Here is a 19,680-nt window from a genome sequence, read left to right as displayed (position 1 = left end):
GACTTTAGTTTTAATTTTATACATTGCAATTAATCTTTAACACATCTTAAAATTTTGTGATTAATGTAGCAGCTTGAGTGCATTTTAATTTCTAGAGTGCATTTTAATTCTCGAACTGTTATGGGGTCACACTGACACTAATGTTACTATATCAATATTATTAATGTTAATATATTTCTTAAAAGTTCTTATGAGAAACAACAGGCGTCCCAGTGGTGCAGTGGGTAGCACGATCTGCTCACAGCAAGAAGGTCGCTGGTTCAAGCCCAAAACCAGTTGACGTTTTTGTGTGGAGTTTGCATGTTCTCTTGCGTGTTTGCGTGGGTCCTCCGGGGTGCTTCGGTTTCCTCCCACAGTCCAAAGACGTGCGTTATAGGTGAACTGGGTAAGCTAAATTGGGTGTAGTGAATGTGTATGAATGAGAATGTATGGGTGTTTCCTAGTGATGGGTTGCAGCTGGAAACATATGCTGGATAAGTTGTCGGTTCATTCTGCTGTGGCGACCCCAGATTAATAAAGGGATTAAGCCATAAATAAAATAAATAAATGAATGAGAACAACAGAATTAAGTCAATTAAAGTTAAAAGTAAAGTTGTGGGGGAAAAGCGTTCAAGTAATCGATTCTTCGATTTTCAAAATGTATCGATATTTTCGGTTAAATCAATTCTGAGCTCAGTTTTTAATCAACAGATAATATTGGATTTGAAAATACATGGTCAAAAATAGTAAAATATACTTTAAAAAAAGACTTGGAGTAAAAGCATCACTGAATAAAATAGGATATAGCAAAGGATACTTTTCTGGCCAGTTTTGCATTATAGTATACAAAACATGAAAACAAAAAGAAAGACAGCTGCTTCCACAATATACTTTGCTGATTTCTGAATAATTTTCAATTCAGAAGTACACTGTAAAAAATGTGGGTTCCACACAATCGATTTGTGTTGAAACAACATGAATTAAGTCGACTTACTAGATTTTACAAATTTAAGTGAATTGAACATGAAACAATTTAAGTTGTGCCTCAAGAATTGTGTTGTTTCAGCTCTTTTTAAATAAGTAATTTGAACAAACAGCAAAGATCATTTATTGAGTGTAGTGTGTTTACATTCATGCACCGCCATTGACTATGTTCACCAAAACTGGTTATACAGAGGCGTTTTCAGTGACAGATGTGGAAATACAAAGTTTTTCCTGTTTATGTCAAAGAACATTCATAAAAGATTACAGAATATGGTAATGTATTCTAAACAGGCAGGGGCGGAGCAGCTGAGTGACTATGAAAAGCTTGTTAAACGCTATAGAAACTGGTTTCAGACTAACCATCAGCAACAGTCTCAACGGGACAGGTAAGAAAGCTCTATGACTAGGAACTTGAACATATTTTGGAGTGCTTTTGGATTTAAGACCTTATATAGGTTTAGGTTTATATTGTTGAAAAAGGAGCAAGCCAATTTAATAGTTTGGTATGGCTGCATATATAATTTTTAGGATTTTATACTGAATTGTTTGTTCATTTAGTTACAACTCCTAAAGGTAAAAGCTGTTGTGTAGTCTTATAAAAAGAGTGATAGCAGTATACTTCTTTTTAACTAAAAGCAAGTTGACTTAAGCCTACCTTTTATGATCTTTTTAGAAGTATTCTTAAAATATTACTTGACTTTACTACTTAAAATTGGGTGATGGGGGATTGGGTGAAGTCATTTTCTAATAGTATACGTTTACCAGTTTGTTAATATTTAGATATTTACAACATTTACGGTACTATATTAATTATACATGAAAAAAAATATACCTGATTTTTATTCCTAATAAAACTCTGTTCACAATATAAATCCACCTAACTTTTGTACGGTTATGTATATTTATTATGTTTTAAAGGCTGATTTGCTTTAAGTCCTAAAAAAATACTTCAGTTTTACTTCATACGCTTCGAGCAGCAACTTTCCAGACAAGTTAAAGCTTTATTAGAATTCTTACTGTTTATACAATCATTCCTGTTCATGTGAGCCAAATATCTGAAGGTAAATGAAAGATTGCGTGGCTTTATATTAGCTGAATGCTAAGCTCTATAATGGCTGAATAGCAAACAGCAAAAATGTGCCATTTCATAAATAGGACAGCATAGCGAAAGCCTTGATCAAAGCTAACCTGTCTGATGAATGGTGCTTTGTGTTCTTTTACTGTATAGCAAAATAGTTGACGCATTTGGGCTGCTTGAGGTTTCACCTCCTACTGATACACACACCCTAAACATATTTTACAATAACTCAGCTGGGATATTTTATATTTTGGTATAGGTGGGTGTTTTCATGTAATATCTTTGTTTACTAAAACTATAGAAATTCAAACATCCCACATATACTGTATGCTAAAGTCCCATTCGAAAATCTCAGTCTTTAGTCACAGTACTGGTCACAATTACACATTCAAAGACAAAATCTGGAGCTCGTGTGATTCTTGATCTGTATGTAAAACAATATATTGTTTGAATAGAAGCGACTGTTGTCTTCCATGTAAAGTATTAGTACTGTAGTCAGACATGCGGCCGAGCAACATTCCTCTTCTGTCTTTGGGTGGACGCTTGTATCAATCAATGCCTGGGCTTGTGACACTGCTGTCTTTTTGTTAACATAGGCGTTTACCAAACCATGCCATCATGGAAATAAATGCCACATGACTTGTAATTAGTTTGCATTTTGATAAAACAAGTCTGGGCAACAGGATTGCATTGTCGAAAACAAACAATTGGCATGACTTGACAGACAGATTGATGATTATCAAGCAGGAAAAAGTGACTTCAAGTAAGAGTGGACAATCTTCTTTATCTAGACACCAAGGCATTTTAAGGTGATCATCTGATTTCAGCATTTTTTACTAACAAAAACAGCAGACAGCTTAAGTGAATTATAAGGCATGTTTTCAAGCCCTTTTTTCTGGAGATCTACCTCCTGCAGAGATCTGTTTCAACCATGAACAAACACACCTGTGTGTAATTATCATTAAGATCCTTTAGATCTTAATAATTTGGTTTAATTGCGTTTGATCAGGATTGGAGTTGAACTGAGGAAAGGTAGATCACCAGCAACAGGGTTGAGGACTTCAGTTCTTCAGGCAAATTTGTAAACAACAAGCCATCCTAAAAATGAACATGCATTCTTACTTATGGAATGGTTTTACAATACCTTACGATTTGTTTTCGAAGTTTAACCTTTCAGTTGCCAGAATGCATTAGGTTTTTCCCACCTTTTAGCATATGAAAATTGTGACTATTGTCTAATTCATATCATTTATTTTGCTTCAGCAGTTTAAAGCCAAGCCAAAGACAGTATGAGTGCTGACGGAACTGGGACTCCCCCTCCGTATACTATACCAGGTAACTAGAGGAGTCATAATTGTTTATATTCAACGACTCACAATTATGAAATAAGGCTAAAAACAATTCAGTGTGTGTGTGTATGCAAATGTGAAATCCTAAAATCGATGTGAAAGCAGTTGGTAATGTCTTACCTCAATATTCTTCTTTTTTTCAACAGTAGAGGATGGCAAGGGCTCCAATGTGAAGGTTTACCATGTGCACACTCCATTCACCCCACAGAGCTCCACTATTGGAGCTTCTCATGCCCAGGTGGCGTCATCCAGACCTGGTGAGTCTTCTGGTTCCTGTCAAACATCAGTGCAAAACTGAAATCGCATAGGGAAAAAAAATTACATCTTGTTTGTGTTTAAAAATCGGGACAGGAAGATTTATGGAAGCCTGTTTCTGCTATGAAATGAAATAAAATCTATATATTTACACCATACATACATAGAGAGAGAGAGAGAGAGAGAGAGAGAGAGAGAGAGAAAATATACAATTGCAAATACAAAACTGCACATTCTTGAGTGTTTATGCATGTATGTATAATGTCAATATTTTTTTAAAGAATTTTTAAAAAATACAATAATATAACAATATTTTTTTATAATAATCTATGCATATGCATAATAAATAAATAATTTATTTATCAATATGGGAACATGTCCTATAAAAAGAAAACATAAAAAGAAAAAAATCTGAATTAATAAATATATTAGTAAAAAAAAAATTATTCTGATGCAGATATGTAAAATTAACAAGGGAATGAAAAAACTGCATAATAATAATAATAATAATAATTATTATTATTATTATTATTATTAAATAATTGTATATTTTATTATTTATTCTATTCTATCTCATCATCATATATAAAATAGTTGTCAATCTAGTGACTAATTGCAAAATAATAGATGATATTAACTCACAATTCCAAGAAAAGTGCAAATTACAGGATATAATCTCAACAAAATAATTTTCAAAATGTTAAAAATAGATTTAATTTTGATTGGGGGCTAAAATGTTGCCTTTAGGTTTTTGTATGTTTCTTTTGTTCAAGGTAAAAACTTGCTTCATGGAATAAAAACTATACATAAATGTAAATATCTATGTTGTTTCATGTATGTGTGTGTATGACAAATACATAATACAGTTGAAGTCAGAATTATTAGCCCCCCTGAATTATTAGCCCCGTTTATTTTTTCCCCAATTTCTGTTTAACAGAGAGAAGACTTTTTCCAACACATTTCTAAACATAATAGTTTTAATACCTCATTTCTAATAATTGATTTTTTTCATCTTTGCCATGATGACAGTAAATAATATTTTACTAGATATTTTTTAAGACACTTCTATACAGCTTAAAGTGACAATTAAAGGCTTAACTAGGTTAATTAGGTTAACTAGGTAGGTTAGAGTAATTGGGCAAGTTATTGTATAATGATGGTTTGTTCTGTAGACTATCAAAAAATATATTGTTTAAAGGGGCTAATAATTTTGACCTTAAATTTTTTTTTTAAAAATTAAAAACTGCTTCTATTCTAGCCAAAACAAAGCAAATAAGACTTTAGAAGAAAAAAAATATTATCACACATACTGTGAAAATGTCCTTGCTCTGTTAAACATCATTTGGGAAATATAAAAAAAATAAATAAATTCAAAGCTTGTTTAATAATTCTGATTTCAACTGTATATAAATATAAAAAGCAGGCTACTAAAGATGTGATGTTGCTTAATGGCAAATGCAATCCAGATAAATGAAAAAAAAGTTTTACTAAACACAAACTAAAACACTTTCACAAACTAAAAACCTCTTTCTTTCCCTGTAGTTCAGTCTCAATCAACTGAAGCCAGAAACAAGTATGTCAGCTACGAGTCATATGAACTTGGTCGCAAACCAGCAATGGCCACCTGCACGTCCTGTCAACAGCAGGTCTTAACCAATGTCACCTACAAAGTGGGAGTTTACGCCTGGTTGATGTGCATACTCATATTCTTTTGCGGGTAAGAGCCTATCATTATGTTTTAATTTAAGTATGATTAGTAAATATTACGCAGAGGATTTGTGTACAAGATAACTTAAGTAATATTAGTGGATGAATAAGTGAATCTTTTAGTGGATGAATTAGATGAGAGACCTATTGTAGCTTTGTTTACCAAACAAGTCTTCCTAATTGGATATGCATTGTAAACCTTTAAGAAAATAAAATTAAAAGTTCAGATTTATAATTTTATCTGAGTTGTCAGCAAAACTTAACTTAAGAAGCAGCAAAAAAGAAAAAGAAAAAAAAAACTCTGCAGATTCTGTCTGGCCCTACTAATAATAACATTTTAATCTCGTGTGCACCGTCAATGCCAGATTCTGAACCTCTTCCGTATTTGCAGGTTTGTTTTGGGCTGCTGTCTGATCCCGTTTTTTATGAAGTTTTTCAAAGACGCCTATCACTCGTGCCCAAGATGCAACAAGATCTTGCACATCGAAAAGAAGCGATGCTGCCACTGATCTATAACAGACATCAGTGGATGCTGCTCAGTTTAACACTTCTCACATTTGTGTGGCACCTTACTCATCTATATGAAGGACTGGACTTTCAGACCAACACAGATGTCATCTAGTACAAACATACTTGTATAAACTAATGCTCTGCAACTATGAAGCTTTTGGTGTTCATCTGGTTTTAAGCCTATAACGGACTCAGGGTTAGGGGTTCAGAGGGTCAAGGTTTTTATGAAACCAAAAATGTGCACACATCATGCATAACATGATGTTATGTAAATATAATATAATATATATATCATTTGTTTAATAACTGCACCATGTAATACAGTTGTTTTTATCTAGTTGCCTCAGTCTTAAAATCATAACAAATCAAGCATTATAATAGCCGGTCATACTTTACAATTTTGTATTATAGTTTATGTGTTTACTAACACGAACAAACAATGAACAATACACTTGTAACAGTATTTTTGTCATATTTGTAATGTCGTTGTCAGTTTGTATTAACCCTTTAAGATGCACTACTTGAAAATAAAGTTTTTGGCCCACATCTTGTATTGAATAATATACTGACACAACTCTGATAAATAGTAATAATCCATTAAAATAATAATGATAACCTATAGATAAAAGATAAACCAAGTGACTATGATGTCTGTTAAAGGGTCAACTTAAAATCTAACTAATGATAATAAGCATGAATTAAGATTTTAATGATGCATTGGTAAATGATGTACTAGTCTTGTTCATTCCTAGTTTATGTTAGTAAATACATTAACTAACGAAACCTAGATTTTTTGTTTGTTTGTTCGTTTGTTTTAGCTTTACAGTAAGGTTTCCACTCTTCTCCTTTTTTCCTCCCCTTTTTAAGAACTAGAATTTCCATTGTCTTAGGAATAACCTCAGAATATGAGGTGACTTTGTTTAATAGTGTTATTTCTAGATCTGGAAAGGTCATTGATATTACATGAACTCCATGGGCGTTAAGAATACAAGTTTTATAATCTAAATTAAATGTAAAAATCATAGTCCATTACATATTACAAACCAGTCACTGAAAGCAATGGGGGCCTTTGAAATTTTTGAGAAATCAAAAAGATTAACTTCAATGTTTACATTTTAAATGACCATACTGCCAAAGCACATTTGTTTCTTTTAAGCACATTTTTACCTCTGTAAAAAGTCTCTGTAGAACTCTACAATAATGTCTAAAATACCATTTGTGCATCTAAATGCAACCATTGTTACAATAAAACTGAAACATATCTGTGCAATACCCTAAAACTGGAGTATATGTAGTTTCTGCACAAAACAATCCTATAATATATAGCATGTTTTCCAGTGATAATTAAAAACACCTGCGTTTACACTTCCAAACGCCAACATATCAACAGTTCAATACAAATGAAGACCATACTATGACATATGACTTGGTACTTTCAACCCTGTCGAGAAGAAAACCTGTGAGTTTGTGGAATCGATAGTGACTCAAACATTCACAATGCCAATGTTTAACGCCACATTGTTTCACCTCTGTATCCTAGAGTCTTCGAATTTTGGCTCGCACTTCTTCACCGAATAATCCACGTTTCTTTTTCCACAACAACTAAACATCCTCTGGTTTATTATCCAGTGACAGTAGTCCCGCCTCCGACTCTCGCTATTGGCTGGTTTGACAGGCAGGTAGGACTGAATGCAATGATTGGAGGAACATTTTATTTTTAAGAGTTTAACACCTTTCTGTACCGTGTAAATTTCAAAATATTTAGAAAGTAACACAACATCGATATTTAAATTTATAAGCACAAAACAAATTGTATTGCAAATTTGGAAGTTTGACTATCACTTTTGTACTGATCTCCAATACTTAATTTATTTGATAGAAAAATAGCCTGGACTCTGGGCATAACGTCATACATAATATTGTTTTTTTTTTTTTTTATTATAACTCCACTGTAAATCCACTAAAACAAACCTTGGCTGGTTTTAGCTGGTTGACCAGCCTGGTTTTAGAGGGGTTTTGGCCATTTCCAGCGTGGTCATAGCTGGTCAGGCTGGAAAATGACCAGCTAAAACCACCTAAATCCAGCCTGACCAGCTTGGACCAGGCTGGAAATGGCCCAAACCCCTCTAAAACCAGCCTGGTTGACCAGCTAAAACCAGCTAAGGCTGGTTTAAACTGTTTTTTCAGTAGGGAAGTGTATTGTTTTTACAGGATCAATGCCTAAAGATTCCTAAATCACGATATGTTTGACCTGGGAAGGCAAATCATATCGTATTTGTGATTAAACCCCAGTCACCCAGAATGAACATTATTGAGCATGTCTGTGGTAAAATCAAGGTAGAATGAATCTTTGAAGATGAATCCAAATAATCTTGATGAACTTTGAGTGTCCTGCATGAACGCCTTCTGTGCCATTCCAGATGACTTTAAGTTATTGGAGTCATTGCAGAGACGTATGGATGCTTATAATAATTTTTCCACTGCACCATGGCTGTATATTCTATACTGTACAATATTTATGTGAAGTGACAAGAGTTTTGTCTAAGCAAAGTCAGATCTTACTGTCCTAATTAAATAATTAAAAGTCAATGCATGATCATATGTTATTTTGGTAAAATAAGCGCAATCTAGAGGCCTTTCATATAAGCCACTCCTGATACCAAATAATCAACTAGTAACGTTATTGTTTGTTGCTCCACCAAGACTTTTGTCAGGTATGTATATATATATATATATATATATGTATATATATATGTATATATATATGTATATATATATATATATATATATATATATATATATATATATATATATATATGCGCGTGTATGTATGCAGTTATATGTATTACAGACCTACAGAAACTACTCTTATTGTAGTAGTAACTTAATGACAAATAAGTCTGTGAAGAGACTTTCAACCAGTACAGGAAAAATGTTTTGGGAAAGAAATAAAGGTACCTACCTATGATGAGACTGCATTGTTTTTCTACATACAGAAATCATTCAATTTATAGCACTAAAAACCTGAACACAAGCTCAAGTCAATTCTCCATGGACCATAGCCGTAGCTTTTATAGAAAATTTTATTCAACATACATTTTCCAGCAAAAAGGCAATATACAGGAAGAGTTGTCGTACACTGCTGCTACACGGAGGAATTAGAATGGAGAGAAAAAAAAAAAATCAAAAATCAAAAAAGATGCGATCTGCAGGTCATCTTTGTACTGCACTTAAACGAGACAAACGGTTGCAATTAGTTAAAGAAAAAAAAGACCAAATGAAAACTGTCAGGATCCAAAATAAAACTACACACAATGAATATGAACATCTGAATTGATCTGTACCCAACAAATCGGTGTTTTTAATTGTACATGTTCATTCTTTAAATATACAATTTAATTGTTTTTACAAAGCCAACTATGCACTAGGGAGCATTCCTTCTGTGCTGAAAGAAAAAAAAAATGAATGAAAAAAAGTATTGGTTCATTAATGCTGGTTTCTCTACGTCCCGAACCAGTCTACTACACGACCGCGGCCTCGTGTCAACAAACAGAACAGCGAATTTGGAGCCGTGAGCGAATAGACTCTCTTCCCACCCATCAGAATATTCCCACAACCGCTGACTAACGAAAGGGGAAAAGAAACACTTCATGGGGGAAAGAATAAAAAGGAGGAGAAACCAAAGGGATATGCAAATCAAACTCCAACCAAAGATTACATTTAACAGTGCTGAGAAATGTAAACCCTTGGATATTAAGTGCCAACGTGCAAGATGAAGTACAGACAATTTATTTCATTTTTATTTATTTTTAAAACGAATGCTGTGGCTCTTTACTTTATTATACAAGATCTCCAGAGAAGACAAACTGAATTTCTCCAACCAAACTAAGTGAGAAAGAAGAAGAATCGTGTAAACATGAAAATTGTCTAGTTGCACTAAGGGCGACCAGAAAAATGAGACAACCATGTCATCAGGGCAACTAGCAAAAAAAAAAAGCCTCAGCCATTTTGTGGGGATTACTCTGTTTGTTTTTTTTCTTCTTGAAGTATGAATGTTTCCTTTTTAAATCTTCTGCAAATGACAAAAACACCTTCCATCGCCTCCACCTCACAATGCAGCAGCTTTCTTTGCCGTAACAAATCTTTTAAAAACCAACTTAAAAGAAAAAAATAAAGAAAAGAAAAGGAAAAAAATAAAAAATCAAAATCAAAACAAACAAACAAACAAAAAAAAAAAGTCTAGGACATACTGTTCCCCCTTGTTAAAATCCAATTCATTCTTCCAGACAAATAGGCAGTCAATAGTTAGAGAAGCCAAATCGAACAGCCTCAAAAGGAAAACAGGAGCATCAGCAGTCACTCCATTCGCTGAAGACTTCATACATGGTGCCTGTGTACCCAGACAGCAGGTGTTAAAAGTGGTGCACACAAGAGGTTTGGTTAAAGTCTTTAGTATGGTCGGTTAGAGTGAGGGGCTTGTCAGTTGTGAATCTTGATCGCTTTTTCCAGATACGTGTAGCGACCTCTCTTTGGAGCTTTGTTGAAGTGGTCGAGCCCTAACCAAGGCCTTGGGTGCGACATGTTCCCTGAGGAAGAAGAGCACAGCATGGTAAGGTTATAACACAAATGTAAACGGCCTATCAAAATAAAGAAAAGGTGTGTGTAACATACCAGGCTGTGGCTCAAAGTCTTTCAGATTCACCTCGTAATCTTCCTCATTGATATACTGATGCCGGCCCATCATCACTATTGCAAACTTGAACTGATGGAAAATAAAAACAAATGGTTTAAACATTTGGTTGTCAGTTGTCAAGTAAATTTATTTGATAATCTATGTGGAAGTGGGTGCATTCTTGTCAATCCAGGGTTTCTACAGGTTTCATCAAGTTTAAGACTTCAAGACCTATTAAGACAATTATTAATTAAATTTCAGACTTGCACAAGACTTAAACGCTAAGGATTTTTTCCCGATGCCCCAGTTTAACAAAAAAAAAAAAAAAAAAAAAAAAAAACATTAAAAACAAATATTATTGTAAAAAAATAATAATCATAATAATAATAAAAAAAGATTCTATTGGTAAATAGAGTTAATAAATAAACTTTTGTTATAACTTTAGTAGATGGATTGCTATGTGATTAGATGGGTGTTAGCCCGATTGGGTAACTTTACATGGACATAGAAAAATTAAGACCTGATTAAAATGATTAAAGACCTACATCACAATATTTTAGTGGACAAGGCAAAATAGGAGTTTATAGAGGGTCTGAAATGTTCAAGCTTGTCCACTGTTGACCACATCCAGAGGTTGAGCAAAACCACTAATTGATTTGCTTTCATAGTGTGAAGGGTCATGAGGTTAAATCAGTGCCTAACAGCCACAAAAGACCCCATATAGCCCTTTTCCAACAAGGCAACTCAAAAGCTGGTTCAGAGCAAAGTTGAAAATTGGTTTTGTCTTTCGAAACCCAAAGCACCGACTGTGAAATAGGAAAAGTGGTTCTTAAAGTCGGCATGAAAATAATAAAGTAGAAATTGCACATCAGATTAAAACGGTTTATAAAATGAGTGGGGGGAAAAAAGGTTATGAGTTCATCCTTTGAGAAGTGAATGGATCATTGGAAGATGAGTTTTGGAGGAAGATTTGAATGTCAATTTGAACTCTATTATGAAGGATTACTGCACACAGGAATGACCAAATCTTTTTCAGATGCCTGATAATAAAAAGCTAAATTTTACAGATGAAATCGTATCATATTCATTTGAATTACTGGCACCGCAGAAACGTGACATGCTGATAGCACATCCTAACATCCCATTCATACACAGCAGCAGTGTTAACGCTTCCCCATTGATGGTGAATGATGTCAAGCATTGGGGAATTTAATTATGGATCCTGGGTAATTCAAGAAGGGCTGCGCGATTAATCGAAAAAAAGATTGTGATCTCGATTCCACCCCCGCACAATATTAATCCAGCATCTCTATGACTCAGACAATTATATTTTCAAGGTCAGAAGAGAAGCGTAAAGGCGGTCGCACAAGTCTTCGCATTGTTTTATACATGTTGCTCAGCAATGTGGACACCTCCAAATGGTCAGCATACTGTATTTATTAGGTAAAATGCACTCAAGTGTCATTTCTGTCTTCATGCAAAATCACACGTGAGCTGATGCACTGTTTAAGAGAGGACACATTAGTCACCAGAACCTGCATGAGCTGTGAATAACAGGTAATACATTTCTAAATAATGTCCTAATAATATTATAATTTTTTTACCATATGTTTGAGAAATAACAATAATAGCCTACTCATATTAACTTTTAAATTTTAGCCAGAATAGTGCAGTCCTAGTGTCAATGCAGCATCCCCCAATCAGATCGCTTTATGCAAATGTGTCCGTGAAAAAACATCTTTAATATTTAATTGAAATTCCTTTTAGTAGTTAAAACTTTGTGCCTGTGTCCTGGGCAATATAAAAAACAACAACAAAACTAACAAAAAAAACATTTAAATTTCTCATCAATAAAATACATAGATTTTGTTTTGTTGACAGTTTTGTTATTAGATCCTCCAAGTGATGCTAATAAATGATTATATATTTCCCCCAATGTTGTTAAGACATTGCTGGTTAAGCAATAATTAGGACCACAGAATCTGCGCTTGCAGAATTTCGCAGATTTCCACAGATTTTTAGCCCATCGTTGGGTCTATTTATTTACTTGTGCAAATGTGTGTAAATGTATATTTATTCTGTTTTTAAATTAATTTTAGTAATATTATTGACTAATATGAAAATGTTCATTTGATTTAATTTACAATACAGTTTGCAATATTTCTGTCTTTTAGTAGATATATTATACGAGAGACTTGCTTTGTTTACCAAATAAGTGGATCTAGATGGATTTGCATTGTAAACATTAAATAAAAAGTTAAAAAGCTATTATTTTTTATTTCATATATTAAGTTTTTAGGTTATGATACTCCCAAAATCATTCCGCATAAATCCACAGATTCTTTACAAAAATTCTCAGCAGAAATAGCAAAAAATGTCCGCAGATATGTCAAGCCCTAGCAATATGCAAATCGCATTCAATGTTAAACCAAAAAAAAAAATTCACCCAAAAATTTAAATTCATAGCACTTTCACGCAAGCGGATCTAAACTTTTACGAACTTCTTTCTTCTGTTAACCACATAAGATATTCTGAAGAAGGCTGGAAACCATCAGTCAATCTCATCCATAGTAGAAACAACCCCAAAAAATACTATGGAATTCAATGGCTGAAGCATTCCTACATTCTTCGAAATACCTTCTATTGTGTTCACCAGAAGCATGAAACTCAAACAGGTTTTGAACAAGGGGGAGAAACAGCAAAAGATGACAGAATATTCATCTTTTTGTTAAACTACTCATTTTAAGATTTAGCATGTTTTGAAATTCCAGAGTTACAGGTTTGCCTTACCTTCTCAAATTCTTTCTCCTGAATGTCAAGCATGCTCTGAATTCTCTTCATCACTTCTCTGAAGGGTTCCCCCTGCCAAAATAAATGCAGATGTTCAAAAAAAGGACACAACACACACATCCCGAACACACAATAGCCGTGTCCTCCTACACACCAAACCAATGGCACCTGTCCACCTACACATGCACTCAAACACACACCTGACGAATCTTGAGCAAAAAAGGAATTCCGAATGTCCCGAAGACTTCCTTATGGAAATGTGCAACTGGAATCAGCATTTCGTTCTCCTTGTCCAGATCCACCTGGTCCAGAGGAATTTCCTGTAAAGGAAAGAAATTGAACTCGTTTCAAGGGAACAGATATCCACAAATAAAAGTGTTCTCAGACGCCAAATCATTTTGAGAGGCTTTACTAGGGAACAGATCTTTTGTTGTGCATCGGTGAATGATGGGCTTTGAGGGCTGACGTGCATCAGCTATTTCTTACCTCTATTCTGAATGTTCGACTGGCTGCTGGAGATAAACATTCTAGCAATTCGTCTTCCTGGTGAACCCCAATAATTTTGTAGCTGACAATTTCTAACAGCCTAAAAAAAGAGGGCGATAAAAAAAGACTGATATCAGCATTGAGCAGGGAAGAATCAGAATTATGATCAGAGTGACTCAGCATGATTTCAGTTAATAATGTATGACTGGCTGATATATTACTGATTTTCTACAGCACAGTATGTAATCCTCTTGTGAAAAAGATTTAACAGGTTCATTCCTTAAAAACATTTTAATACAATTAGGTGGCACATATGCGATGTTTGTGAGAACGGTCTATTAGATGTATTGGATTAATACATTATATATTGGATTAATATAGCCTGTTTTCTAAACCGCTTTCTTTAAATTCATCATTATTGCTATAGCTCTTTTTATTATGTAGATTGTGTCAAAGCAGCTTAACATATCAAGTTCTATTAAACTGAAGCTGCTTCAGTAAAGTTATCACAGCTAAATTCAATTTAGTTCAGTAAATGTCACTGCTGAAAACCTAAACACTGAAGAGAACTCCACAAGTCCCAAATCAAGCAAACAAGTGGTGATAATACTCAGCTTTCGGAAGAGATTTCAAATTAAAGAGCTATCAATTAATTTGATTGGCGTTAGATAAGTCTTGATATAAGATTGCAAACCATTACATAGGCCAAACAAAGAGGCCAAATAAGGTGCTCGGCATAATTAAGTACACCTACAGATTTTAATCCATTTCTTAGTGAATATAGGCAATGTCTTTAGGTGCATTTAAACCAGGGGTGCCAAAACTATTTCGTATTAAGGGCCAAAAACAAAATATCATTGAGAGCCGTGTGCCAAAGATACACATACCAAACAATTACATTTATAAACACAGCGGAGTTCAATGCTGAATACACTAATCTTAGCAGAATCTGCCTTTGCCTTGATTCACTCACCAAAGTCTCTGCATTATCCTCTATTTGTCGCATGTACATTAACAAAATCTGGTGAACTTCCACCATTTAAATAGAAATATTTAACATCAGAAAGCTTTTTTGTAGCTTAACAAAAAAAAAAAAAACTAATAAAAAGTTACATTAAATTTGATTGAATTACAATCTTTAAATTCTTCCCTAGTTTGGGCATCTCTGACAACCTACAAAATTTCAACTAAATGTTTTAATTTTTTTGTTCGTCTTCGTTCGTTTGTATTTAATATTTTTCTGTAACATAAATTTGGGTGTACTAGTTTTTGCACTGTTATCGCAAGTAATTTTGTTAAATAAGCTCCAGATTTGGCTTCAGTACTGACTAATCTAATGTATATGCACAAATATAAAATTGTAAATCTTCCAATTTAAAAGATTTGTGAGGGGTGTACTTAAATACGCTGAGAACTGTATGAAAAAAAAGAAAAAAAAAAAGGGGAAAACAATTAGGTATAGTCTGGTGAAGTTCTGACTGTATGATAACTTTGGATAAAAATATCACAGTTTCATGGTATTGTGGTTACTGCTGTAAAATATATTCTTTTTAAATGTCTGAGTAAAAAACTAAAACTCTTTCCCCCTTCAAACACTTAAGAAACATTTTAAATATTTTGGAGCAGTAAACATGTCTGGCTAAATCGTTCAAATCAATCATTGACTTCTGTCTTCATTAGTTTCTAAAACACAGTTCTTTACAATTTAAAATAGCATTTTGGATATCTTTTCTGCTGGAGATACTGTTGTCCTGAAACAAAACAAAAAAATGTAAATAAAAAAAAACCATACATATATCTTAGGAACCGTATAGCAGGAGATTTTGGTGGTTTTAAGACCTTGACTTTTCTAAACCGCGATATACCTTGAAAACGGTTATCGTCCCATGCCTTACTAACAATACTTACAATTGGGCTGTTGAAATATGTTCGCTATGATGCCAACACAGTGTGCTCATGGTAGTGGTACTTAATATTTATGAAGCTTGTAATTAATTTGATAGTGATGACTGAAATTAAAGTAAAAATAGAATTTCAAGCAAAGCAAAGCAAAGCAAGCTAAGCTACACTCGGTAAGACATTAGCAATCAACAAACTCAATGAAACTAGTGTGTCTATAAGATGGGAGGAAAAAAATAAAAAATAAATAATAAGTTTTATTTGAGGAAACTTGTTAAAAAAAAAAAAAAAAAAAAAAAAAAAAAAAAAAAAAAGAGTAATAGTCAGTAAATGTTTTAAAATAAGCTTCTCCTGCTCACCAAAAATACAGTACAAATTGTGAAATGTTATTTAACTATAAAATAACTGTTCAAAAGTAGTTAATTTAATAATTTATTCCAGTAATTTTAAAAGAAGAATTTTCAGCTTCATTACTCCAGTCTTCAGAGTCACATAATATTATTATTAATGGTAACAGTAATAAAAGCATTAATGACTGGAGTAATAATTTCATTTTAAACTACAAGCAGTTCGTTATTTAAAATTAATAAACATTTTAACAATTAATTCTTTTTTTATATACATTTAATGCTGCCTTGATGAACAGAATATTTTTCTTTAAAAAAAATGTTAAAACCTGCCCACAAACTTTTGACCGGTACAGTATATCAAACTGGATATTGCCTATAGAATGAAACACTGATTAAAACAAACCATTTTTGTTCATCACAGTGTGAAGGCACCAATGTTTTACATCAGTTGCATAATCCAGTGTTTTAAGCTGTTTATTTTGGAAATGCTTAAAAAAAATGCTTGGCTAAACAAAGTTACATGATCTGTACAAAAAAAATTAAGTAAATAAGCTTGATATTTTCATTCAGACTACAATAATGGCCAATTTAAGTAAATCTAAGTGCTGTTCAAACGAAGACCATTTTATTAGAGAATCTTTATAAATATGATAATAAGCAATAAATGTAAAGCCGCACAAGCGTTTTAACACAGATAATAAGTAAATGATTCTTGTGCAGCATATTTTTATAACAAATGCTAAAAATCAGCTCTGACATAACAGATAAGTTTAATAAATAAAATCAAGTAAATATTTTTAAAAATGTTTAACTGTAGCAATTATTTCACAGTTTGGCTGTTTTACTGTATAGGCTTACTAAACTCTTCAAAAACAAGCAAAAATCTTACTGACCCATTTTTTTGAAGTAGAAAGTAGCATCAGATGACAACTATAGAAGCCATTGTTTTGTTTGTAATTTTCTTTCACACCACTAGAGGATGTATTTATGCTCTAGCGATAACCATGATGGATGTGAGTGAGTGATTACTTTGTTACTTTTGACAAAATGGACAATAAATGGACAGGAATATCCAACTTTATTTTCAAAGGTATGGATATTTCATTTTATCATCAACCTGTTCAAGAAACAAACAGTTCGGAACCAACAATCTAAATATACACACTTACAACAACAATAATAATTATAATAATAATAATGGCAAACCAAAGCTTTCAATGTAACAAAAAACAGAACATGAAATGGTCTATAATAAATACCAGCTGACACTTTGCTGAAGAGAAAAACGCCACTTTTTGCACTCATGAAAAGTCCCTTTAACAGCCCTGAAGTGCCTTAGAGCAGATATAAATTAACAGTCTTTGATTCTTCCATTATTCAGTGCTTTCTACACATACCTTAGCTTCTCCGAGCCTTTGTCAGAAAGCTCCACTGCTTTTTTACATTCCTCCAGTAGGTCCCGAACACAGCCATGCTTGTCAGGATATAGTGTGATCTCCTAATGCGAGGGAGAGAAGACAAAAAATAAATTCACATTAGTCCGCAGAACATGAAGGCACTCATTATGCAAATGCACAACAATGGCTGGTGTATTGGATATAGAATCCTCCCAGCACGTTCTTACCTCCTCTCGAAACATACTGTTGAGCCATATGGCTTTGAAACTCCTCCTGTTCTCAAAGTCTGTGATCTTCATCTTGAGCTGTGGGCAGGCAAAGAGCATGAATAAATCAGATGCCCTGAACGTAACGGCTTAGAAGATCTCAAATTCCTTTAGAGGAGCGCCGAGCTAAGATAAGACCTGTCTTACCTGCTGGTAGTACAGCTTCTTAGGCTGCCGGGGCTTGAAAAACTGCAGCAGGTCTCTGAGAGTGCCTTCATAGTTGTGCCTGAGAGGGTTGCCTGGGCCGTCTCTGTACCTGAGAGGACAGAGAATAAAAAAGTATTACTATTATTCATGGCTGACAACAAAGACGGTCGGAGGAGTCATTAAACTGGAAATCTTAAGGCGTACCCCTGTGACTTGAAGAACTGTAGGAGCATTGGGTCAGTATTTAACCTCTGTGCAACAGTCTTTGCCACCTGAAAAGAAATGAAATGCAATGTAAAGATTTTCATTGTGCTATTAGGATTTTCAGTTACTCGTAAATTGACATTGAATAAATATTAAGTTACATATAATCCATATCCATTTTTATATAAAAAGGCCATCCGTCTGTCATTTTGACAGATTACAGTAAAGGGTGCCCCATAGTGCCCTTGTTTTTACTAATGTTCTTACAGAGAAAACATTAAAGGTATTATAATAATAATAATAATAATAATAATAATAATAATAATAATAATAATTCTAAACTGTTAAGTGTGTCAAACTGTAACGAATGGTTGGCTTTTACTTTTGAATTCGTCATTAATCACATTCTTTTACGGTCGTAAAAATTGGTGGTAAAATAAAAATGAATTAAAATTGAACAGTACTACAGACAGATTAGATGCACCATTAAACTACAGAAAAAAAACAAACAAACAAACATCTTAAGGCTGATTTATACTTTCGCCTGGCGCCGCATCGCGCACCTCACTAAACGGACGAGGCATTTATACTTCGCCATTGAGATATTCTTTTAAATGACAGGGGGCGGTCAAAAGAAACAGACAGTAAAATCAGACGGATAAACAGAAAAGTAAAAAGTTTCCTGAACTAGCTCATATCATTAATATCATTGAATATTTTTAAACTAATTGTTTTTTTATTATTTTTATAATTATAAGATTTTTATAACCATTCAAGATTTTTTTTAATCAAACTTTGATGCATCACTTGCTTTTGTTCATATCTCGGACAGTTCTACCAATCAAGGTTAAATATTAATGGCAACAGAACATGGGTTGCTCTACAATTATATATTTTTTATTATGGCAAGAACAAACTTCACGGCTGTTGCAATTTCTAGCCAAGAATTATTGGTCAGATCATAAAGATGTGTGTACAGTCGTACCCGTTTCAGACAAAATCTCTTCAAAGTGTTTCATATTCAACTCAAATCAACACGGTGTCATGCGAACTATTCGCTCAAGTCTCAAAATATTTCGTGAGCTCCGCCAGCCAAAAACATGTCGCGCACACCAAAAGCGAACCTCCGCAAACCCAGCGATGACGTCACATTCGCAGCGCAAACAGTTCAATAATAATTGGACTATTGCATGCTGGTATTTCTTCCGCAATTGACAGAAAGAACGAACGCAGAAGCCTTGTCAAATTGACAAGCAGCACCTGAATGTGTTCAAAAGAATTAAAAACGCCAAAATGGGAGGAATCTATACCGCGTTTCGAAAGTGAAACCAACTCATATTCACTGATTATAAGTTCAATATTTATTACACGACGGTCTCTTCTTTACGTTACGTTATAACACATTTAGCTCTGCGTTTTGGTCTATTATAACGACTGTTTACATGCTTATTTATATGCTTTACCAGGATTTCATCACAGTACTCTGAAACTATTTCATAACTTCTCATATCTATAGTCTATTTGTTTTCATCTCATTTGTTATTTATTGAAACAAGTTTAGTAAAAAAAAAAAAAAAAAAAAAAAAAAAAGTAGGATTTTTTTACGT

General features: G+C 33.6%; 2 protein-coding genes across 5 annotated transcripts in view; one reads left to right on the top strand and one right to left on the bottom strand.

Annotated features, from left to right (window-relative positions):
- The first annotated feature begins 1,260 nt into the window (after nt 1-1,260).
- Nucleotides 1,261-7,142, top strand: si:ch211-157c3.4 (Lipopolysaccharide-induced tumor necrosis factor-alpha factor homolog-like). 2 transcript variants are annotated; one of them, XM_056453527.1, is made up of 5 exons: nt 1,261-1,349; nt 3,305-3,376; nt 3,537-3,647; nt 5,188-5,362; nt 5,744-7,142. In XM_056453527.1, exons 2-5 carry the CDS (start codon nt 3,331-3,333, stop codon nt 5,859-5,861), a joined length of 450 nt encoding a protein of 149 aa, XP_056309502.1. In that variant the 5' UTR covers nt 1,261-1,349; nt 3,305-3,330; the 3' UTR covers nt 5,862-7,142. The 2 variants fall into 2 exon arrangements, with proteins under 2 accessions (XP_056309502.1, XP_056309503.1); XM_056453528.1 differs by having other exon boundaries at nt 1,310-1,349; nt 3,308-3,376.
- Nucleotides 7,143-8,927: 1,785 nt separating this feature from the next.
- The window catches only part of usp7 (ubiquitin specific peptidase 7 (herpes virus-associated)), a 35,689-nt gene continuing 24,936 nt past the window's right edge, over nt 8,928-19,680 (bottom strand). For all 3 annotated transcript variants that reach the window (XM_056453526.1, XM_056453525.1, XM_056453524.1), the window contains exons 23-31: nt 18,074-18,141; nt 17,870-17,978; nt 17,684-17,761; nt 17,457-17,557; nt 13,811-13,910; nt 13,525-13,644; nt 13,325-13,396; nt 10,534-10,624; nt 8,928-10,448 (exon numbers count right to left, since the gene is read on the bottom strand). In XM_056453526.1, the coding sequence (XP_056309501.1) occupies nt 10,342-10,448; nt 10,534-10,624; nt 13,325-13,396; nt 13,525-13,644; nt 13,811-13,910; nt 17,457-17,557; nt 17,684-17,761; nt 17,870-17,978; nt 18,074-18,141 (846 nt within the window). In that variant the 3' untranslated portion in view covers nt 8,928-10,341. The remainder of the gene's footprint in view (nt 10,449-10,533; nt 10,625-13,324; nt 13,397-13,524; nt 13,645-13,810; nt 13,911-17,456; nt 17,558-17,683; nt 17,762-17,869; nt 17,979-18,073; nt 18,142-19,680) is intronic.

The sequence above is a fragment of the Danio aesculapii genome, chromosome 3 (assembly GCF_903798145.1).
Source record: "Danio aesculapii chromosome 3, fDanAes4.1, whole genome shotgun sequence".
Classification (NCBI taxonomy): Eukaryota; Metazoa; Chordata; class Actinopteri; order Cypriniformes; family Danionidae; genus Danio; species Danio aesculapii.
The sequence above is the reverse complement of the archived record's forward strand: the minus strand, read 5'-3'. Positions and strand labels throughout refer to the sequence as shown.